Source organism: Malus domestica, chromosome 06, assembly GCF_042453785.1.
Source record: "Malus domestica chromosome 06, GDT2T_hap1".
In the NCBI taxonomy this organism is placed as follows: domain Eukaryota; kingdom Viridiplantae; phylum Streptophyta; class Magnoliopsida; order Rosales; family Rosaceae; genus Malus; species Malus domestica.
Window position 1 is genome coordinate 34,717,176 of NC_091666.1, and position 22,626 is coordinate 34,739,801.

Consider the following 22,626-nt stretch of genomic DNA (forward strand, 5'->3'; position numbering starts at 1 on the left):
CACTTTGCCTCCCGACTCGTAATATGGCATGGCAGATGCCATCGTCTCCAAATAAGATTTAGCCAAAATGGTCTCTTTCAACCTTCGTATGTTGGATTGGACGGGACCAGTCAGAGACTCTTTATCTTTTATTTTATTTTTAGTTCAAGGCCATGTAGTTTTTTTCCTTTTATAATATCTTTTAAAGTCTTGTGCGAGACACCGTCTTCCGAAAGAGAAAAGGCTAGTGAAAAATGAAACAAGCGGAGAGATTAGGCCACAACACACTATAAACAATTAACAAAATTGAAATGTTCTGTTTTAAAAATTCTTGAGCTTGAATCACTTGAAATTGGATTTTCATAATTCTGCTACTCATATTTTAGCTAGCAATACCCACCTCCTCATCATCAATTTTCTCCTCATGACCTCGAATGCAAGAATGGAAGCCCAACGTAATCTCTTCTATAAGGTGTCTCAGCAAAATCAAGTATCAAGTCCCACAACGTAAAATTATTATTCATTGCACCAAAATTAGAAAATTCATCCGCCAAACAATTTCTTTCACTAAAAATACGTGAAAAGCACAAGCGAGCAATATACCATAACAAATTCACCCAAGAAACTTTGAGAAACAATGGAACATCTATGGAACAAGCTGATAGAAGGTGGATGACATGAATAGAATATGTCTTTAACCAAATATGATGCCTTATCCCACCCAATATGAATTGCCTCGATCACAGCAACAAGAATCTCATATTAACGTATCACGTTTTGTTTTTATAGTTTTTTCACACTTTGAAGATTGTGAAAACTGAAAAGAAAAAAAAAAATAAGAACACGTGGTTTGGTAATTTTGGCGTATACCTTTATGTCATTAAATAAGAATGAGAAAATTTGAAAGAGGTCCAATTTTATAACCCATCTTTTGAAATATGTTCAATTTTTAATGATTTTTTACTTTTGAAATAAATCCAATTTTTAGTCCAATTGAACCCATATCAAAAGACCCCAATAAGAATCCCGTTAACTCTTTTCAATTAAACAATATTTTAAATTACTCTAATTTATGTGTAACTGGTTCATAGAGTATTCTTCTTCAACTCATTGTATTCTTTGTTGAAACCTTTTCTCTCCCCTTAATTTAGCTTTGAGTAAGAATATCGCTTGTAATAAAAATAAAAAACAATTTAATTTGAAAGATAGGTGCACAAACTTGGATGTAAGAGACACGTTGTTCTAATCAACTGACATAACCTAAAATGCACAATTCGATTATTAACCTAAAACCAAAACTAGGGTTGTGAAGTTGTCATAGCCAAAGGGTTAGTATTTTGGGTTGGCCCAAAATCTAATATTTGACCTAAAGTAGGCCTTATAAATTTCAGCCATTAAAACCCAAAATCCGAATTATTTTTTTAGTCGGCCCAAAACCTGAGGTCCGTTCGGATACTTGAGGGCATTTATATATTAGCTGAAAGCCAGAAAGCCAGAAAGCCAGAATTCAATTCCTCATTAGGGATTTGCTTACGTTCAAGAGAGCATATCTAATTGGGGTCAGATTGATAGCTCTCTTAAAAATGCTAAGAGCAGAAGATGAAGACGCTTCAGAACTCAAACTTGGAGACGGTAACTGATAAATTATTATCAATTTCTTTCAAACTTCTTAACTGGATGCGATTGCGATTTTCAGTCATGACCTAGGCATAAACTTTTGTGTATCAAAACTCAAAAAGGCACAAGACCAATGGCACTGTAAACGTGATATTGTACAATAATTTGCGTTCATAATTCAAAGATATAATAATTTAAGATGTGAGACGAAGGATATGGAATATATATATATTTTTTTCTTGGATTTATGCACTTTAATTGAATTTGTGTAAAGATGAACATTACTCCGTGAAATCATTATCGTTGTTTTAAGAAAGCATGCTAGGGCATAACTTTTTGTATCTTCAAGCACTCAATTTCTCTAACTTACCACCATAATTAATTGTAAACCTAGTTTGATTCAATCTTAGGGTAATATCCGGTCGTGATTTGATTTGCGTTGGGAATAATTGATTAGTAACGATGAGGTTGGGGTTGTCAGATTTTTTGAAGGCAAAGTGTCTAATGAATAGTGAGGTTGCCATTCTTCTTGAGCATAGATGTGATCAGATGAAGCATATGTCCGGCGAATCAATGCACCAACTTCCCCAGTAAGATTTAATTCTAGTACTCTTGACATCAAAATCTTGTACAAAATTATGGATTATCAGTTAACATATAGTTAGCTGGTTGATAGAAAAGGTGCTTATTAACTTTTTCTTGTCCAGGCTTATTAACTTACTGATCACATGTTATTTTCATGGCCAGAGTGTTGGAGAAATCACTGCAGTATGTTAAGCGCTTTAGTCGCTTCACGAATCAGGGCTCTGTGAAGCAAGTTCGAGAGTATCCTTCGTTGTTGATATAATTTCAGATATCGTCACACCGATGAATTAGTTTATGTATGGTCTGGTGAAATCTTTAGGATTCATGTTGGTTCAATACAAGCATGCAATGCCAATATAATGGAGTAACTTACTATTGATATAGGTTATCCAATTGCACTTCATAATCTAATTATTGTATTCTTCTTTTCACTATACATCATTTATACACGTTTAATCCTTAAGTAAATATTCAGAGTTCTCAGTAGATACCAGTTGGCTGAATTCGAGGTAATGTACAAATAATCAAAGGAACAAACTACTCTTTGTTTTAGATAATAGCCCTCATATATTCTCTACACTGCAGCTTGCTGTGATTGGAAATCTTTGTCCTGAAACTGTGGAGGAAGCCAAGGCAGTTGTGCCTTCTCTCAAGGTAATGTTGTAAATGTCATAATTCATGTCTACATATCTCAGGTTACAACAAGGCAAACATTTATATCTCAGCATCGCACCACTTCATGCCTGTTTGATAATCTTTAGGTTTTTAATTAGTTTTCAGTATTTGGCGTAATATGGCAACTTTGTATATCTTTACTTTACTTCTTATTATGTCAATTTGGTGTATGTATGTCTGCAAAAACTAAATTGTGATGAATCTCCTGCCTGATCAAACTGCAGACGAAAGGACGTGGGCACGACGATGAAGCCATTGACAGACTGTTGAATGACCTAATGATGATTAAAAAGTTTGAGTGAATATTATGCTTCACTGTTTTGGTGATTTGATTTTCTCATCTCTTGGTGAATACTATGCTTATTTCTACTTCAAGTTCAAATCGATCCACAATAAGTAGTTAATTTCTCTCTTCAAAATGCACAAACTTGGATAATTAACCTAGGCTACCAGTCAACAATTTTTTGTTAGTTAGGCGAGCATTCGAGATATAAGACACATTAATTAGCGTTTAAGCACCTGACCTAATTAAATGGACCTGTCTATCCCTTCGGTCTTAGGCAGGCTTAGCATCTGGTCCATTCTTATTTGTCCATTAGAATTTGGTCCGACTTTGGCCTGTACGAGAAGTTCTGGCATATGAACACATGAAGACCTTTTCTACCTATATGCATATGTATGCCATAACTTCTCAACCTATACACTCCAGGCTCTATCTTATTACGGGTTGATCTTATCGATGCTTCTTCTTCTTCTTCTTCTTTTTATTGTTTTTTATTCGAAACATGTTAAAATTTTCTAATGGCTTAACATACACTCATGGAATCTAGAACTCCTATTCTTCTTAGAATTTTTTCTTTAATCAGTACCTGTCTCTTGATATTAATTAATAATACAAGAAAGAAACTTTTTGTAATTATATTGCAGAAGAATTCAACATGCATATCTAATGTCTTGTCCAACCATATATACTTATATTCTTCACTATATACATGAATTAAATTTAGCAGCAATAATCAAGTTGAGCATATAACCCAACTCTACACTATTTATGACTTTTAAGTCATGCCTTATCAGAGTGTACAACAAAGACTTAGATCCCCTCTCCGGATCTTCCCTTCTAGATCATTTTCGAAACTCTAATTCTGATCGTTCACGCAAATTGTTAGGCCACGAATAATTTTCAATTTCTTCTTTTTCACCCTACACGCAACATGATCTTTGTGGACGGCTAAGAATTGAGTTTTGTAAAGAATTTGGAGAGAGAAAACCGAAGAGAATCTGGACCCCAAGGAAGCAACCTTCATAAATAAACAACACGATGCAATTCAATATGGGTGTGAAAGTGAATATGTGATGGGTCTATGTAGTAATTATGTGTGTAGGTGTATCGGTCCCGTCCTGTATGGCCTGTGGAAGGAAAAGGGAGGACCTGGTGGTTCCATCCACTCTCCCGATTGTTACTCCTCAATTCAAACCTGACCTGATAGACTGACACCTCTTAACAATATTATATATGCCTATTGTTGTATAATAAAGAAAATTTTAGTTCACTCTGTCCAAGAACAATTAGAAGTAGTACTAGAGAGGATAATTATTAACAATAATTTAATTAATTTTCTTTTATAAGGGAAATTCCACTGTACTTTCTAAAGAAATGGGTATAGATTTCCAATGTTACATAACTATGGTGAGCTTAAAAATGGTATTGTTTATGGAAAGTGTTATTTGCACATTCATTTTTGCTTCACACACTTTTGTTAATTTTGATTCAATCATTTTCTTCAATTCATTCGATTCGACAGCTGGAAATTAAAAAGAGTGTGCAAGAAATAAAAATAAGTGTGTTGATAGCACTACCCTTATTTATAACATTATTAATGTTGGTTGTTACATCTTGGTATAGTATGCGTAGGATATTATTTGTGCATGCCATGAAAAATTACCCGTTATTGTTATTCATATTTGAGCTCCTTACTTTCACGTATTCAATCTGAATTACAATAAAAGGTAAAATCAAGTCATAAATATGTCAAAGTTTACTCCCTAAAGCAATGCAATAGTAACAAAGTATAATTCATGGCGTAACATGACATTGTGAATACCGTAACAAGTTTGATTTTTACGTTGTGGATGTTATAATACATTGCACTATCAAAGTAGAATGCTATGCATGACCAGATTAAAGGGTAGTTTGGTTATTAAGGCCTGATTTGGTACTGAGGTGATTCTAAAAAAAACTGGTATCAAAAAAAACTGGGAGCTGTTTTTGTGTTTGGTAAACATTTAGCTTCAGCTTTTGTTCACAGTTTTGGGTGAAAAAAGCCAAAAACAAGAAGCTGCAAAACTCAGCTTTGAAAAACCGACTTTTTCACATTTGTTTTACATAAAAGTTTACCAAACATTATAATACTGCTTCTTTTTTTCAAAAGCACTTTTACAAAAAATTTTACCAAACACTCTGCTGCTTTATTTTACAGCTGCTTATTCTCACAGCACAGCATAAATAGCTTTTTTTCAAAGTACACAATACTAAACCAGCCCTAAGTGGTGGGCTAACTATATTGTAATATTATTATGTGAGTTACAAGAATACAAGGAGTTAATTTCACGGTGTCAGCTGGAGAAACTGAGGGAAATTGCAGGACTGAAGGAGGAGGAGAAGGCAGGCAAGAAAGAGAGAAAGCCAGGTCCCAAGTCCGTATGTGTGTGTGTGTGTGTGTGTGTGTGTGTGTGTGTATAACTTGTTATAAAGCCATGCAGAGGAACGTCTACATCTCTTCTCGGTATTCCATGCGATGTGAAAGCTCAGTGACATCCAGTTTATGCTGCTATCAATCTCCTCTCTCTCTCTCTCTCTCTCTCTCTCTCTCTCTTCTTGATTTATGACCACCAACCCAATGAGGCGGTGGTTGATTTCAATATTTGCCTGGGGGGCTGTGTATGAATAATAAGAAGCAGAAGAAAGAAAGAGAAACAAGAAAAAGTCAAAAGAACTCAAATCCCAAACAAATTCAAAGGGGGAGGGGGCAGAGGGAAAACCCTAATTTTCATAATTTCACCATAAGGAACGACAGACATAATTCATTGGAGTCCAAGCTAAGATATACGTAATAAGTAGCCCTTCTTTTTTGTTGTCAAAAAGGCGTTGGAATTGCTGAATAAAGTGTGTGTCTGTGCGTGGTTTCTCTCTCCTCTCCATCAATCATAAAGCAATCGAGTGCAAAATCATTTCTCATGCATCTTTTCTTTTCTTTTGTTTCCTGTACCCACTTACTCAACTCAACTACTGTTTTCCTTGATACTGACGTCCTACGTACTTTTTCCCTTCTACTTCCGAAAATTACAAATTTTAGTCTCCAGTCCCTGTAAATAAATAAACTAATTGGCCACTACTTGCACTAGCTCCAGTATCCACCCCACCCACTTGACTCGAGTCAGTTTAGACTTGCCTTTGTAGCACAATACTGAATTAATATAAAATAAAATAAAATCATAGGCAATAATATAAAATTGCACAAATTTTTTTTTCTCACCCACATGTAACTATAGTTTCACATATACGAAAATTATTATCCTCTTCATTTTAGTATTTTTCCTAGAAGTCAAATGTAATCCCTATGCAACCATTCATTCATTTATTGAACATAATAAGTAACATTGTAATAATAGAAAAATGATTGGAATTTGGTATACTAGGTAATATTTAATTTATTTTTGTATATCTTTCTTCTTTTGATATTAATTTTTAATGATATTTGATATAAAATCAGACTTTTTCATGTATTTGGTGAATTTTTTTATTATACATATCAATTTATAAAGGGTCGTAGGTCAAATAACTCTAGGGCCCCAATTCAAAGACTCGCCTAGGGCCCCCAAATTCTCAAGCTGGCCCTGATTGCGCTTAGATTTGATATTAGGGGTGAAAAATACATGAATGTGAATCTTTTAACGTTTTAATCTCAACTTTTGATATAAAATTATAAGTGAGTGACCGGACATTTTTATCACTAAGTGGCCAAAGAGAACATTTATCTACATTGTTATATAGTATATGAAGAATATTTTTGAGTGTACGTGCATCTACTAAACTTCTAAATATAACCATAGGAAACACTTATAAAGAAAAGATAGTCTACTGGGATTTTGAGTGGAGAGCTGCAATCGCAATAACTTTAACAGTACTGCATAATTGAACAAGTTTGTGTAAAAGTATTCCTAGTAGAAATAAATATCTGATCGATCTCAATGGACATTTACATACATACATACATACATATATATATAAGAACAATTGCTAGCCTCCAGTTAAATTTTACTTAGGCATTGTGTTCTCTTTTTTATCTGAATTTAAATACTCTTCTTATAAATTAAAGATTTAAAATATCGCGTGATAAAGAGAAACAAATTAATGAAGCCTAAAATTAAAGTGTTGAAACTAAATATTCGATGTGGAGTAGTTGTAGATTGTATTTTCTGTGTATGTCTTGAGTTTTCAGCGAAAACGTGAACTTGCATAAACCAAGATCAATTTGAACACATAAAACAAACTCAAAGAGCACAGAATTTCTGCGGTTCAATCAAATCCTACCTACATTAATGGATGAGAGAGAAAAGTGAGGTAGAGAGAGCTTAGCATATGCACAATTTTTTTTTTTAAAATAATTGATGATGCCTTCGTTTGTCAGAGAAGATTGTCTTAGATAGAATTATTCATGTGTTAAGGCATTTTACTGGAAGAAGTGGATGCTTATTTTTCAAGTTGAACGTTACTCATGAAGAAAGTTGTCTCTTTAATTCTTACCATTTTGTGGGATTAGTAGGGATATTTTTTTTTTCTACATGAGTAACCTTTACCCTTGACAAAATATGGAAGATGTCATCTGTTGATGCGCAAACCAGAGGGGTTTTAGAACAACGTAAATCCGACCGTGAATCTGCAAAAAAGTAAAGAACACAAGATGTATCGTGGTTCACCCCAATGTTTGGGCTACGTCCACACTGATGTTGATTGTATTTCTCTGTAACTGTATGTATGAATTACAAGTGTGAGGGGGAGTCCCCTAGAGAAAGAGAGAGTTTGAGAGAGCTTTGCTCTGAATATGAGAGCCTCTGTTTGGGGATGTCAGGTTTGAGGATTGTGATGTGAGGAGTCCCTTTTATAGACTAAGGGCTCCTCTTTTACATAGATCATGGGCTCAATGTCTGGAAGCCCAAGTAACGAGGCCCAATATAATATGATACTAACAGCATCCATTTCTTCCTTCAAAATGTATGTCACTATAGTGAATAATTATATCCAAGACAATCCTCTGCAACAATCATGCTTTATATACAAAGTTACGGACAATATACATATATGCTTCAATTTGAACATACATATGATCGACCTTGATATAGATGAGGGACTTGCAAAATGTTTTCATACAATACATTTGAGAGGACTTTTACATGAGTCTTTAAAATGCGTCATTTTGAAAGCCATTTGTCTAGCGTATTTGTTAGTAGCTTTAGTATTCCATGGTAGTCTTTCTTTTTTTTTTTTTGCCCAAAAGAAAAGGTCTAAAATTCCTTAGGACTTTGAACGTCTCTCGTCGGAACATACCCTCGATTAAAATTGAAATTACATATCCGGCCGGCCTGTTGTTTTGCTGAAAGGGTCCATGTCTAGCTATCTGATTATCATCAGATGGTGGACCTGTTACCTAAGAAAGGGTGGCTGAGGGTGCTTCTAAGAAAGGTAAGATTGTAAGAAGCAGGGCAATATTCAGTGAGGTCTCAGCACGTAATTTCCAACACCGGCTTTCCTCCTGCTGCTGCCATTGTCATGAGCAATGACTTGAAGATGAAGTACCTTGCTACCAATCATAAGCCACAAGGACCTGAAGACGAATCAGTACTGCTTGAGAGACCTCACGGGGATTCGGTGCACGTGAGTTGGTATAGTTTTCCAAGTTTATATTAAAGATCTACACTTTGAAAATAATCTGTAAGTATGATTTTCATTAAAGTGTTTAATTACATGAGTAGCTTGAGCTGTTCAATGCATATGGAATGGCGATCTATTGCTAGTCGATCAATTATGTAAAATGTCCCACCAGACTTCATTTCAGTGCTTAGATATCCTCGACCGGCCATCCTTTTAGCTAGAGATGCCCTTTTCTGTATATTAATTAAGAACTAGACAGTGACACTCTTTATCTGTGATTTTCTCTTTATTTCCTCAAGAGCAAAATGAAGGGGTAGAAAATAATAGGGGATAATTGAAGATTAATTACTAATTTTGAAGAACAAATGATCATGTAATTAATTTATAAAAACAAATTAATCTGTAGGATTGGGTTTTGAGTGACCAACCTGATCACTAGTGTTGGCCTAATATACAAGGTTCATTGTCTGTATATTGGTTTTGGGAAAGTGAATGCGTATTAACTCAGCAGGTAGAAATAGAAGCTAGCTAATCATTCCATTTGCAAAATATGGATGCCGATAATCAAATCTCCTTGATTTCTGTTATGTTAAAGGATATTTAATTAGTCAATTTTTGTTATTATATGAAAAAGCAGAGTCCTCTACAACCGTATTTGTTTTTCTTTACCTAAAATTGTGTGAATTGTGATGCATTGAGGAAAAAGTTTATAAGTTTAACATTATATGTGACCATTTGGGTAACAAATCCCGGAATTTACCATCTTATTATAATTTTATTAAAAAAAAATAACCCATAAATTTACATCTGCATTGACAATTGTAAAGCAACTAAAAGGTGATATGAAAGCAAATGTATGCCCTTTATTGCAATGGCGAAATCAATCTTGTCTATGAATTATTGTGTGGGTTGGATTCTCACCGATTCCCTTCATCTGAACAACTAACTATTTAATTCACTTTGCTCTATTAAAAAAATATTAAACATTTATTCCATCCAAAAAAGTGAAAGAGTACAAACTCATCATGTTAATCTAGTATTAGATCCACTGCTTGCCGACATGGTTACGACATACATGTTTGTTTTTAAAGACATGTACTGTTTACTTGATAGGATGTAACAACCGAAAGATTAAAACTAGGTAACTGCTTAGGCATCGATTGGCAGTTCGGACAATATTGACTATTTTAGTCGGATATGATAAATAGTCGTCAGATAGTATTGATTAAATTAGTCGAACGTTTGGTACAATATCGGACTAATAACCGTATTATTTATACTGTGTGTTGATAATGTGCTGGATAATAGAACTTGAAACTATAATTGATGATTAATGAAAGGGAAATTTTATTTAAACCTATCTAACTTATTTATACACCCAACTTACTCTTTTCACCCATTTGATTTTTAACTAAACTATTAATATCTCTTTAAACCCAAATTTAATACCTTATATACCCCCATAAACCCAATTCAACATGTGAATTTATTTTTACACCCATTGAATTTTTAACTCAGAAGTTGCCACTATGCCACTTGACTTCTGATGGTAAAGGGATTACCTCCTCCATAAACTTCTCCTCCTTTTCTTTTTGTAATTGAACAATGCAACTACTTCTACCTTCATATTAAAAAATGAAGTACCAAAGACAAAAGGCTTTGACTAATAAGAACATTATACAAAGCAAACATGACCAAAGAGTAGAGAAGAATATAAGAGATCTCACGGTAAAAAATTCGCTCAAGGGGGTACTTTTATGGGCTTGGGGCTTCGGTACTCCATCCCATATCTGCAGAATTTACAATACTTAGAGATGTATGGGAAAAGGAATAAAGTATAAAAGCAACATAGAGTTGAAGAAAAAATTACCTTCTGTATATCTTCCCTTAGCACAGGTTCCAGATATTCAAAAGGGGTCTAAACGAGCAGCCACAAACAAGAAAGTATTAATATGCAACAAGAAAATCATTTCACAAGGACAACTTAATTAGACAAATCCTGTTAATATGCACACGAAGTCTGCTTTCATTGTTGTTTGTTTTAGCCGGAAGGTAGGATGCTTTCGTTGTATTTGTTGAAAAAAATTACAGTAAAGTAACTTCTACACTCTAAAAAATTGAAATCAAACGAACAAAAAATTCATAAATTGAGTCATACCTTGGTTAGAGGATTCAAAACTTCAAAATCACCATCCATCAATAAAAAAAATTATTTTTCTCTATGAGAGCTATTAGTGTTTTAGCCGTAACGAACACAGGAAACAAAGAGTGATCGTATGGTTTAATTATAGTGTTTGAGTTTATTGATAAATTTGAGTTTTATTATTAATTTCATTTTGTACTTAATAGTAATTATACAATAGGATAAAATTGACAATTAACATTTGAAATTTAAGTTACGTGTAAAAAGAGGTTAAAAGAGGTTAAATGAGTTTAAATAAAATTTCCCTTAATGAAAACGTTGCTAAACATCACAGATTACAAAATCAACAAAATTAAAACAGTTAATTTCGTTTTTTTTTTTTAGCAAAACCCAAATTTCAATCCAACCAAACGAAACTCAATTGCGAGAGAATTGTTGAGGAGCACACCAAGCCAGTGAGAGCAGCAAACATGGAGTGCAATTCCAGAAGTTCAGCTCCACCCCCAGGTCCCCCACTCAATTACAGTTCTCTAAATGTTGCAGAGGGAATTGGATTGGACAAATAGATAGGAATAAAGAAGTAAAATTTTAATATCATTCAACGAAATTGTTCATAATTTTTGTCATCCAGCCAAAACCAAAATTGGAGAAAACGAAAAGGGTTGGATTTGAGCGGAACAGATAAAGAAGAAGAAGAAATTTGCAATTACAAAATTGGGTAAGCATGAATAATTTGACTCTACCCTCTCACTGCATGGGCAGACGGTAATGAATTATATATCCCCGAACAATAAGAAGATTAAGAATTATAGTAGTAGCAACTGTCAAATATTCTATTTTGTTGAAATATCCCATATCAGGTAGAGACAAAGAAAAAAAAGAGTTTAAATATATTAACTCCACTTTAACTAATATCGAAATTTATTGTGATAAAACTTCATACATGTCAAACTGTGATGTGATAATTAACAAGTTGAGAACAACATCAGTATTGTTGGCCGAATTGTTTAGGTGGTAATTAACAGGTTGGGGACAATATCGGTATTGTTGGCTGTGCATGTGGTAATTAATAAGTTGGGAATAATATCAATTTCATACTTCGGGTTATTTCAATTTCCATGCAAAATGGATCTAACCCGTTAGTTTCTCTGGAGCCAGTGGCGAAGCCAGAATTCTGAATGAGGAGGGGCCTTTCACAAATATGTATATATATATATATATATATATATATATATATATATATATGAGTGTGTGTAAAAAGTTGAATCCATAACATGTTGACATATGCAATTTATGTAATCCTCACAAAATTGAAAAAATTCTCTTAAATTCAATACTAAGAAGAAAAAAATGTAAAAACCCAGACAACCAAGTAAGAGATAGGTTGTGGAAGGCTAAAGAAAATACAAAGAAGTAGAAAAAGAAGGAAAAGGGGGAGAGGTCTGCAAATAAAGAAGGTGGGTTGCTTTAGAAAATTATAGGGTTATTACTGTTAGGTGAGAGAATCGAACCAGAAGTGGGGTTGCTTTTTCCATTTAAAATTGCACATCTCTTTTAAAACTCCCCTGCCAAATTTATCATTTCATTAGATAGCCGAAAAGATTTAAAATCAAAACAGCTTAACGACGTCGTTTGCTTCATCTTCTTCCATGAGGTTCACACCTCAGATGAAGTCAGGATAGGCCGGGGACTACCCTAGTCCCTTGGTGGCTCCGCCCCTGTCTGGAGCGATTAAAATTTCATATTGTTGAGTTAAAAATTTTGTTGGTTGTAAACGGATGAAGAAAATCTGTCGTACAATTAGAGAAATAACTCGGTGAGACAATAAATTGTCTCGAATGGAAGGCTTACATTATTACATGTCAATGGAATAATGCCAAATACTATTGCTTAATGTTATGATTAGAAACGATGGATGAGAATACTCATTTGGAATAAGAAAAGGAAAAACATACTTGTAAGCACAAAGTAGGGGATAAGTATGTGGTTTAAGAATGCCGATGAGTACTGAGTGGCTGAGCAACAAAGCATATTATATTCCACCTATAAGATCAACTTCAACCTTTGGAGTAAGTCCTAAAATTTACCATCTATTCCCCCTCATCTCCTTCCAACCCTTGGGCCAATTTGGGATTTTGAGTTAGAAGCTAAAATTGGGCCAAATACCGGCCAGAAAAGAGGGCTGGTTAGTGGAGGAGCCCACTTGTGCGAGTGGAAGAGAGGGAGTTGGACGACAAGCGCCCAAAACCACTCGCGCCACATGAAGGACGCGTCCTAGCATTTATCATTGTTGCAAAGGGTAGCCCCACCCACGTGGGTGTGTCCAGCAAATGTCGGGCAAGAAAAGTGAGCCAACGACTCTTTTGGATGATCAACGACTGAAATTCAAACGGGTCATTGGTTATCCAATGGTCCACATTTAATTTAGTTAATGTTTTTGTTTTATATTTATAATTTTATTGAATCCAATGGTTGATACCTAATATGATCAAATCCAACAATATAAAAAAAGATCTAACAACTCAAATTTAAATCCAATAGCTAAAATAATTAAAAGAAATTATTTAACTCAAAATTCACCCAAATTTAATGATTTTTCAATATTTATTGGAATCTAAATATTTTTAGGTTCAAATGTTCATAAAATTAAATTATGATAGTTTACATATATTTTTTAAAAAAAATTACTTAAAAAAAAGCCTAAATTTATTCTTTAATAACCTTGGGGTAAAAAATTTAGACTATAAGGGTTGGAGCAGAAATGTTGTTTTGGGTTAAAACCTAAATTTTCTGGGCTAAAAATTTTAGGTTTTACTTCAAGGATTTGAGATGGTCTAAGGTGTTATGTATAAAATGTCAAGACTCTTAAAGTGAGACTTTTTTATGGACTCTCTGTCATCTCATTTTTTTGCATAATATTTTATAATATTGACACAAAAATTGACATGTAAAGTGACAAAAAGTCCATAAAAATCCTACATTAAAAGAGTCTTCTTTACCATTTCTCTATATCTTAATTTGCATCGGAAACAAAGGATGCATGACTCAAATTTTTAAATCTACTTATGCATTATGGAAATAAGTAAATTTAACTAAAATATTTTGAAGCATTAAATGCATTAAATCTTTCACCTTTTCAATGTAATACACTTGCCTCGGCTGAACTAGTTTAATTACTAATTAATTAATTAGTTAAATTAATTAAGACATAGGGGCATATATAGGGCCTTGTAACTCGTTAGTCAAGCAGTCGAGGACATGTTTAAATCTACATCTGGTGAATGCATTAAAGAGATGAGCAGTAGAAAAAAGAAAAAAGTAATGTTAGGAAGATCAAATTTTTTAAATCAAATTGCAAACTAAATAATGTGTCTTCATTAAGAAACAAGCACGTTAATCGACACTTAATTAATAATTCAATTATTAATAACCACATCATTTAGTTTGCAAATTTAGCTTAAAAAATTTGGTTTATCTAGCATTACCCGAAAGAAAAATGAATTAGTAGGGAGAATTGATTTGATTACTTTTTTTTTATATGGTTAATAAGTTGATTTGGCCTAGGTTTTTGGAATTGATTAAGATTTGTACGAGTCAATGAGGGTAGGGTGTGGTGAAGGCTTGAAGGTCATGTGGGGATGACATATCACACGCAAAATGCTAGACGGAGTTGTTGGAGGATTAGAAAGGAATATTTTGGAGGATGAAAAGGAATATAAGAAATCTAACAAAGGTATGTGGAATTAGGGTTTACGATAACAACCATATGAAAGCAAACAAACAACACTTTAGAGGGTCCGCGAAATAAAAATTTTAAGGTCAAAGGGTCCACCTAGTTAATCAATATTTCTTGACTATTACAACGATCACCCTGTTCCATCATTCATTTGCCAATATACGCTATGAGATCTAGATTATCAAAATTTTCTCCATGTTCCATCATTCATTTGCCAATATACGCTATGAGATCAAGATTATCAAGATTTTCTCTAAATTCAGAATATCATACTGATGTTATAATTTCGTTCTAATTATAAAATATGTATTTGCTTTTCTATTATTATAGTACATGTTTAAATTTAAAATATATCGACTCTATTATCTATTCATGTATTGTAACATATAAATAAATAAATAAATAAATCACGTGACAAGTGATGCAAATACTTGTATAAAAAACTTATCTCTTAGTACAAAAATGACCCTATATAGCATTATTGGAACTTCAATTCTTGTGATATCTCATCGACACGTATCACATGGATGGCCTAACAAAAATCACAACACGTTTTAAAGTGATAAATGAAATGAAAGGGAATTATTGAGAAAGGGTCAGATCGTGGATAAATGTACACATGATGATAGGATATATACCATACACCACAGAATTTGTGCATGTTCAGTTACTTTCTGCAGCTCTCTTTGGGCTTGTTTTATGCTGTTTTGCAGCTCTCTTTTGGTTGGATGCAATTTTTCTTCCACGAAAGGAGAAACAATCGAAAGAGCTTCTGTCTTTTTATATAACCTTAAAACCATGGATTTTTGTAATGATCTTAATTTGGGGCCTAATCATCATTTAGCTTTCTACATATGTTGTAGTAACGAACCCACCAACTGAATGATTTTGGAACTCTAATTAAGATAAGCATGCGTGTAAACACATCATATTTGTCATCTTTACTTCAAAGTTCTAAACATTGAAAAATATTTGTTTGCACAAATACATATGTAGTTCTTTTGTTTTATATGTACAAGCGATGTTTTTTTTTTTTACAAAATGATATTCGAATTAAACAACTTAAATGTAAAACGATAAGGATTTGAACTTGTATCTAAGGGTGTGGGTGTGAGGATGAAGAAATGTCTTACATTGGAAATTTACCAAATTTTTTATACGTTTATAAAAAAAATGGTCGTATTGCCAATTAGTTTATCGGTAAAACCTCAACTCCTTTCGACGAGTACACTGCTTCTTACTAGCTAGTCTAAACAATAATGAGGTAGAGGGAAGAGAATTTACACACAAAACTGATCACGATAGGGTTTAGGATTAGATATTGAGAGCCAAAGACATTTGCCATTGCACCAGAAAAAGGTAGAAGGAAATTAAGATACCTTACTATAAGGTGAAAGGAAACTAATTGAGATATTTATACTAAAACTGATCACTTAGATGGCATTAAGAAAAACAAAAAGCATATAGATGTGTAGTATACGTACACTGAGTGTCAATTTATGAATGCCGAGAGAGATGCAAGAGTTAAAGGACTACAGGAACTAGGAAGGGAGGGTTTATAGCGAAGAGGGTGGGGGAAAAGGAATTCTAGATTGTTTGTCGGTCACTCTCTCTCTCTCTCTCTCTCTCTCTCACACACACCCTGTCCTCTAAACTTTTATCCCGTCGTCTCCGGTGAAGATAAAAATACCAAAGATTTATAGAAACAAATTTTAAAAAAATGTGCAAACAACTTTGCTGCATTTTTGCGTGCTGAGTTTATATATTGACTAAAGCCGAGTGAGAGGGACAGGCTTTGTTGGAGCGTCATTTTCCTATATATACTCTCGAGGCATTAGAAACTCAGACCCACATCTTCTTTCTCCTTCCCAATATCCCTTCCCCATTTTCCTTTTTATTTTTTTTATTTTCTACTACTAATTATTACATATTAAGCAAAATACCAAACCTCTCTCTCTCTCCTGATGAGGATGTCTGTTTCTTGAGCAAGAGAAAAGTCTTGCTTTTTTTTTTCATTCAGCCTTTCTTACTTTCTTTACAGCACACTCTCACTTTCTTTCTTTCTCTCTCCCTTTTCCAATTTTCTTTTGAAAGGCTTTACTTTCTTAATTTGTCTTCCATACTCCTCCTAGGCTGAAAAATCACCAGTACTATTTCTCTACTAAATTATATTATATATATCTATATATATTCTCTCTATATATGTGAAGTGATTTTATTTTTGCAGCAAGAAGATGGATGAAATTAGAGAAAAACCAACATCTCACAATCACATCTGTATATTACTATGAGTGTGTGATTTAGTTTCTGAAATCTGTCAGGAGAGGAGTAGTGTGCTTTTTTTGCTCTTTGTTTTCAGAACCCAAAACTGCTGGGTTTGTAGCCATAGATAGAATCTGGGAATATATATAAAAGGGTTTCAAAAATGCTTCGCGAAAAAGGGCTTTCATCAGAAGCAGCTGCAGGCGGTAGAAGCTGCTTAGCTTTGAATCCGATTCCTGATCTTTCACTCCACATAAGCCCTCCAAACACAAACACAAACAGTGCTCCCTCCTCCATTTGCACCGACCAAGTAACGCCCGATCACGACTCCAGCAGCTGCTTCGACATATGGCGAAGAGACACCGACGAGGATTGCACCAACTGCGGCGCCCTATCCAACAAATCCCACAGCGACAGCTGTATTAGGGCCAGCTACACCAGTTCTTCCCCAGCAGCTGCTGGCGCCGACACTGAGCTTTCCCTCGCGAATCCCTCGGCCTTAGAGGCCGAAAGCGCCTGGAAGAAGAACTATTTCGGCGGTGGAGACGGTTACAATGACGAAGCGAAGAATAGTGGTAATAGTGTAACTAGTAGTAATGGGATTTCGATGCTTGAGAGACTCAAACCCATCAAAGGGATTCCCGTTTACAGTACCAGTAGTACTAATTGCTCGTTTCCTCCTTCGTTTTCCCCTAATCCTGTGTACCAAACGGCGCCTTATCTGTCTAATTCCTTCGGACCGGCAGCACCTGCTCGGAATTGCAGTGGCAGGGGAATGGGAATGGGATTGGGAGGGTTTAACGGGATAACGATGGACAGTCTAAGCCTAGGAGTAGGAGGAGTGCAACAACAACAGCAGCAGCGTCAACGACAACACCATTTTCCGTCGTATAATTTGAATCCTTATTATCCTCAGCAGCTGCAGCAGCATCACTGTGTTGGAGGAGGTGGAAATTACAACGCCGACTTGTCGTCGAATGGTTTCACCATGAGATCGAAATTTACGCCGCCGAAGCTCATAGGGCAAAATATTAATAAGAGGAACATGAGAGCTCCCAGGATGAGATGGACTACTTCTCTTCATGCTCGTTTTGTTCATGCTGTCGAGCTCCTTGGTGGTCATGAAAGTAAGTCCCTCTCTCTCTCACACCTTCAGGGGCGGACGCACATTAGGGAAAGTGTGGGCAGCTGCCCGTCCAGCCGCCGGAAAAATCTCGCCACTTCTCACCCTAGCTTGTTTCAAATTATTAATTTCTTTTTTTTCCTTCTTTAATTAGTTTGAATTGAATAGTCTTTTAGTTTTTTCATAATTTTTTTGGGGAATTCTTTGGTAATTTTTGTCTATATATATAGGGGCTACTCCAAAGTCAGTGTTGGAGCTCATGGACGTCAAGGATCTCACACTTGCTCATGTTAAGAGCCATTTGCAGGTACAGCTAGCTTCATCTCATCACCTGATTTTTTGTTGTGTTTTTTATTTCTTCAATTAAATTGGAGAGTTTCAAAGCCTGGACCAACGCTACTCTTAAGTTCTTAACCATCACTCTACCCACCTCACCCCTAGGCTAAACCAGTGACCTTTTTTGTTATGTTTTTATTGAAAGAAATTAAAAAAAGTTAGCACTCTGAAATGTTTGATATATCGACCACATTCGGATTTCGGATTCAAACCCTATATTTTTTTTCTCAATCTCTCTCTCTCTCTCTCTCTCTCTCTCTCTCTCCCTCTTATTTTTTCTGTCGACTTTCACTACGCACGATTTTTTCTGTGGGTTGTCTTGAGTGTGTATGTGTTTGTTTGTGTGTTGGGGGAAGACTGGAGACTGAAGACTTTGGCCATCCAAGTGGCACGACAGCCAAGGGACGACGCAGCAGATGCAGCAGAACTAGTACTGATACTGTGATGAATTACTGATCCATGAATAAATGGATGAATGAATAGTTGAGTCCGTTTCTGTTCTTGTGATAACTGATATACACAGGACAAGTTCTACTTTTAGAGATGGAGAAAGGAAGAAAGTAGCCAAGCCATCATTTCTCAATAATACAAAGCTTTTACTGACCTCACCAAACATCAACCTCGTGGTTATTAAACAAACCAAAAAAAATCCCACAAAGTGAATTATGTAGCATCTCCTTTGATTTTGTTTTGTTTATTTTATTTTATTTTATTTTGCTTTTTTGACCGAGTGAGATTTTACATATTAATCAGTTATTTATCTCATTCTCTTATTAAATATCTTCTTTTTGGATTTGCAGATGTATAGAACTGTTAAGAACACTGACAAACCTCTAGCTTCCTCAGGTAATTCATATTTTTCTTTACTGGTACTTCCCTAATTATTATTGCTAATTATTCCCATGAATATTTCGCTACCACGTACGTACCCTTTTGAAGTTTGAAATTCTTACAACCATTCCTCTGCACTAGCTACCTACAACCCCACATATATAATACTATTGTATTCATACACATAATTCAGACTAAGCATGCATGAAACAAAAGTGTATCTTTTTTTTTTTACTGTTCTTTAGATTTTTGGCATGTTATAACTTGTAATGTATATGACCAAAAATAAAAGAAAGATTAAACTTGATTTTATTACCTATATAATGTAAAAAGAGAAAACAACATTGACAAGTTACGTCGTCTACGGCCATTTTTTGTTCTCGTGTCATGAACATTGATATGAACATCTGGTTAGCTTGATATATGTAACAGATGGATCTGGGGATGAAGATCTTTTGTCTATAACGAACCATCATCATAATTCAAATTCAAATGGTTTACTTAACCAAAGAGGAGCCTCAAATGCAACTTTAAACTTAGAGCACGATCATATGGAACACCGCCCTTTTAACAATCTGTGGGGCAACTCCTCCAGGTGCTTAATATTTAACTCTCTCTTTATGAATCAATAACCCTTCATTAATATATTGATTTTGTGTTATTATCATTGGTTAAAGTTGTACTTTTCGAGTGATTGCTTTGTCTTTCTTCTCCTATAAATGCATGGTTATGGGTTGCTTTTGCTCGAGAAATCAGAATCCGCGTCCTTCCTTTTCTGAAACTAAAAAGTAGTTCTTTTTACAGCTTTTGCTTTCCATTTGTTTTCTTTTTATGTTTTCTTTCTAATAATCTATGCGGTGGCGTCGTTCTTGCATCACCAATCTTTCTTGCAAATGTTTACCAAAACTAAAATCTCGAAACTTGAGAGCATGATAAGTTAAATATACATGTCTGAAAGAATAAGATCAAAGAGAATGCAATACAATAGCTTACAGCTAATAGTACATTCCAACTTTTTGTATTTGATTTTCCAATTATAATTTAGGCTCTTTACTTAGAAAAAAAAAATGAAAACATGCCTTTTATGCTTGAGAGATAGCCTCTCTTTCTTGACGATGAAATCACCTACTCACTCTCTCTGACCTTCATGCCACATTAATCGTGATAGCCTTTAGCTACTCTTTACTTTTAATTTTTTTATACACGAAGACATAATAAAAAAAAAGAGGTCGCACTTGGTGCGATGGCAAGTGCCTTCGCCCATGAGCGGTAGGTCTCGGGTTCGAGACTTGGGAGCAGCCTCTCCATAAATGGGGGTAAGGCTAGCCGACATTCACCTCTCCCAGACCCTGCGTAAAGCGGGAGCCTTGTGCACTGGGTACGACCGAAGACATAATAAAAAAAAAAATTGACAAAAAGTCACTTGGGTTATCTCAGGGGTGACATATTTAAAGTGATGAGTAAGAATATGCTAAATTTATCATTCGAAACAAAAATAAATTGTCAAATAGATTATCCAACTTGATCATGAAAAGGTGATATAGATTAAGGTGTAGTACATTAATTTATACAGCTGTGATATGTAGTAAGATATCCAAGTAATTTCATATTATAAAAAAGATCTTATGAATCTATATAACTAATCCAATGTTATGCTTGTTTACTGCACCATATCATGTCATAGATAACTGGGTACCAAAACCACAAATCATGAATGAGAATACAACATATGTATGATGATCACTATCTTTTAATCAATATTTTTCTTCTCTGATGTTCATTTCATGCATTATGATGAAGTAATGATCAAGGCCAGCAGATTAATCCTCTTTTGTTGTATACAATTCATGAATGTTCACCTGAAAGTCTTGCGAGATGAAGTTTATTAATTCTTTAATTTCCCCGCATGATACTTAAGGGAATTGATTTGATTTATAATTATTTGGCCTTTCTATTCAGATTAATTATTACATAAATCTTACTTCTGCATGTACCTCACCTTTTACTTGGTCTATTCTATTTTCCAATGTTGCAGGTATATATGATCTTCACTTGTGATTTGCATCAAGTTTAAGTACGTATCGTAGAAGCTGATTAGGATTTTGGAACCAGCAGAAGATGTAAAGAATTGCTGGCACTTATATTTTAAGGAAATATATGCAAGCATGGTTGCAGTAGAGGAGCACTGGCTGCAAGCCAGTTCAAGGGATCTAAATGTGCTTAGAGCAGAAATGCTTTCTCAACATAGAATTACTACTGGAAACCAATTACCTGCAATTAGCTAGGGTTTACTAATTACCAAGTCTTGCACGAAACATATCTTTTAAATTACGTGGATGCAGAGAGATTGCTTCTTTTGATTGAATGGGCTAGGGATTTTAGTAATCGAGCTATCATATATATGTCTCTACTTACATTAAAAACTAGTAATTAATTAGAGTTGCTCATAAAATTAATTATGTCCTACAAGCTTGTAGTTACACACATAATTAATGATTCATTATCGAACTAGTGAGTATTAAAAAATAAGCCCACAATCTGGATCCATTACATTTTTGGGTTACTTTCGGACGACGGATAAGGGAAATAAGGTTTCTAATTTTTATTCCAAAGATTTTTAGAATCGAATATGATCACAGTTTTCAAATTAGAATTTTCATAATTTTCGAAATCAGAGTAATATCAGAAATCTCATAATATAATTTGGGAATACATATATTTTACAAGTTTTTAAATATTCTCAAACTTTTTCGTACATGCAATTTATTGTTAGTTCTTACTATTTGGTAAATGGTTATGTATAACGATTATCAAACCTTTACAATCCGAACAACATAATTGGAACCATTCATTCACTTTATCATAATCTAAAAATCATATCTGAAAATTCATTCAATTTAGAGACCGTTTAGTTATTAATACGTGTTAAACCAATCAACGGTTTGGGTAATAAGTATCATCCTCATGATGAACCGTCTATTTATTTTCTGCATATGAATAACTAAAAGATATCCAAATTAAATATTTTTTTTTGCATATATGGTCTTTTGATGATGATAAAGAGAATAAACAATTTTATCAATTATGATGTCGAACAGTAAGGGTTCATTAATCGGGGGACACAAGTATTATCCAATTAATTTTGTAGTATAAATCAGAAAAGAAAAATAAGTCTGTAGCAACTGCTCCGAGTTTTTCCAAGGATTGAAAGTAAGGATGGGAATTTTATGGATATAAAACTTCACCATTTTAGGGTGCTGGCTTTATGTACAAAAACAATGAAAAAAATGTGTCCAAAATGACCAAAACTAACAATAACTTATACAAAAGGTAATTACAAAATACATAAGTTTAATAAATAACTTCAAGCACCCTATCCTCCGTTTGATCGTAAATAACTATTAAAA

General features: G+C 34.3%; 2 protein-coding genes across 5 annotated transcripts; both read left to right on the forward strand.

Moving 5' to 3' along the window:
* The first annotated feature begins 1,470 nt into the window (after positions 1 to 1,470).
* On the forward strand, positions 1,471 to 3,260 carry LOC103438265 (DNA-directed RNA polymerase II subunit 4-like). 2 transcript variants are annotated; one of them, XM_008376803.4, is made up of 6 exons: positions 1,471 to 1,611; positions 2,078 to 2,186; positions 2,344 to 2,421; positions 2,657 to 2,690; positions 2,767 to 2,835; positions 3,081 to 3,260. In XM_008376803.4, the coding sequence occupies exons 1-6, from the start codon at positions 1,563 to 1,565 to the stop codon at positions 3,156 to 3,158; spliced, it is 417 nt and encodes a 138-aa protein (XP_008375025.1). In that variant the 5' UTR covers positions 1,471 to 1,562; the 3' UTR covers positions 3,159 to 3,260. The 2 variants fall into 2 exon arrangements, with proteins under 2 accessions (XP_008375025.1, XP_028959947.1); XM_029104114.2 differs by having other exon boundaries at positions 1,482 to 1,611; positions 2,007 to 2,186.
* A 13,251-nt stretch (positions 3,261 to 16,511) lies between these two features.
* Positions 16,512 to 21,584, forward strand: LOC103438264 (transcription repressor KAN1-like). 3 transcript variants are annotated; one of them, XR_011582457.1, is made up of 5 exons: positions 16,518 to 18,056; positions 18,283 to 18,359; positions 19,189 to 19,234; positions 19,635 to 19,814; positions 21,255 to 21,584. XR_011582457.1 is itself a non-coding variant. In XM_008376801.4 (5 exons), the coding sequence occupies exons 1-5, from the start codon at positions 17,093 to 17,095 to the stop codon at positions 21,262 to 21,264; spliced, it is 1,260 nt and encodes a 419-aa protein (XP_008375023.3). In that variant the 5' UTR covers positions 16,518 to 17,092; the 3' UTR covers positions 21,265 to 21,584. The 3 variants fall into 3 exon arrangements, 2 of the variants coding, with proteins under 2 accessions (XP_008375024.3, XP_008375023.3); XM_008376801.4 differs by having other exon boundaries at positions 19,652 to 19,814; XM_008376802.4 differs by lacking the exon at positions 19,635 to 19,814 and having other exon boundaries at positions 16,512 to 18,056.
* Positions 21,585 to 22,626: the final 1,042 nt, after the last annotated feature.

Bases quoted from the DNA above. Each gene is read 5' to 3' on its own strand.
- LOC103438265 (XM_008376803.4), top strand. From the start codon at position 1,563: ATGCTAAGAGCAGAAGATGAAGACGCTTCAGAACTCAAACTTGGAGAC. The intron at 2,422-2,656 runs GTATCCTTCGTT...GTAAATATTCAG, and splicing joins TCTGTGAAGCAAGTTCGAGA to AGTTCTCAGTAGATACCAGT. The intron at 2,691-2,766 runs GTAATGTACAAA...TCTACACTGCAG, and splicing joins ACCAGTTGGCTGAATTCGAG to CTTGCTGTGATTGGAAATCT.
- LOC103438264 (XM_008376801.4), top strand. From the start codon at position 17,093: ATGCTTCGCGAAAAAGGGCTTTCATCAGAAGCAGCTGCAGGCGGTAGA. The intron at 18,057-18,282 runs GTAAGTCCCTCT...CTATATATATAG, and splicing joins GCTCCTTGGTGGTCATGAAA to GGGCTACTCCAAAGTCAGTG. The intron at 19,235-19,651 runs GTAATTCATATT...TATATGTAACAG, and splicing joins CAAACCTCTAGCTTCCTCAG to ATGGATCTGGGGATGAAGAT.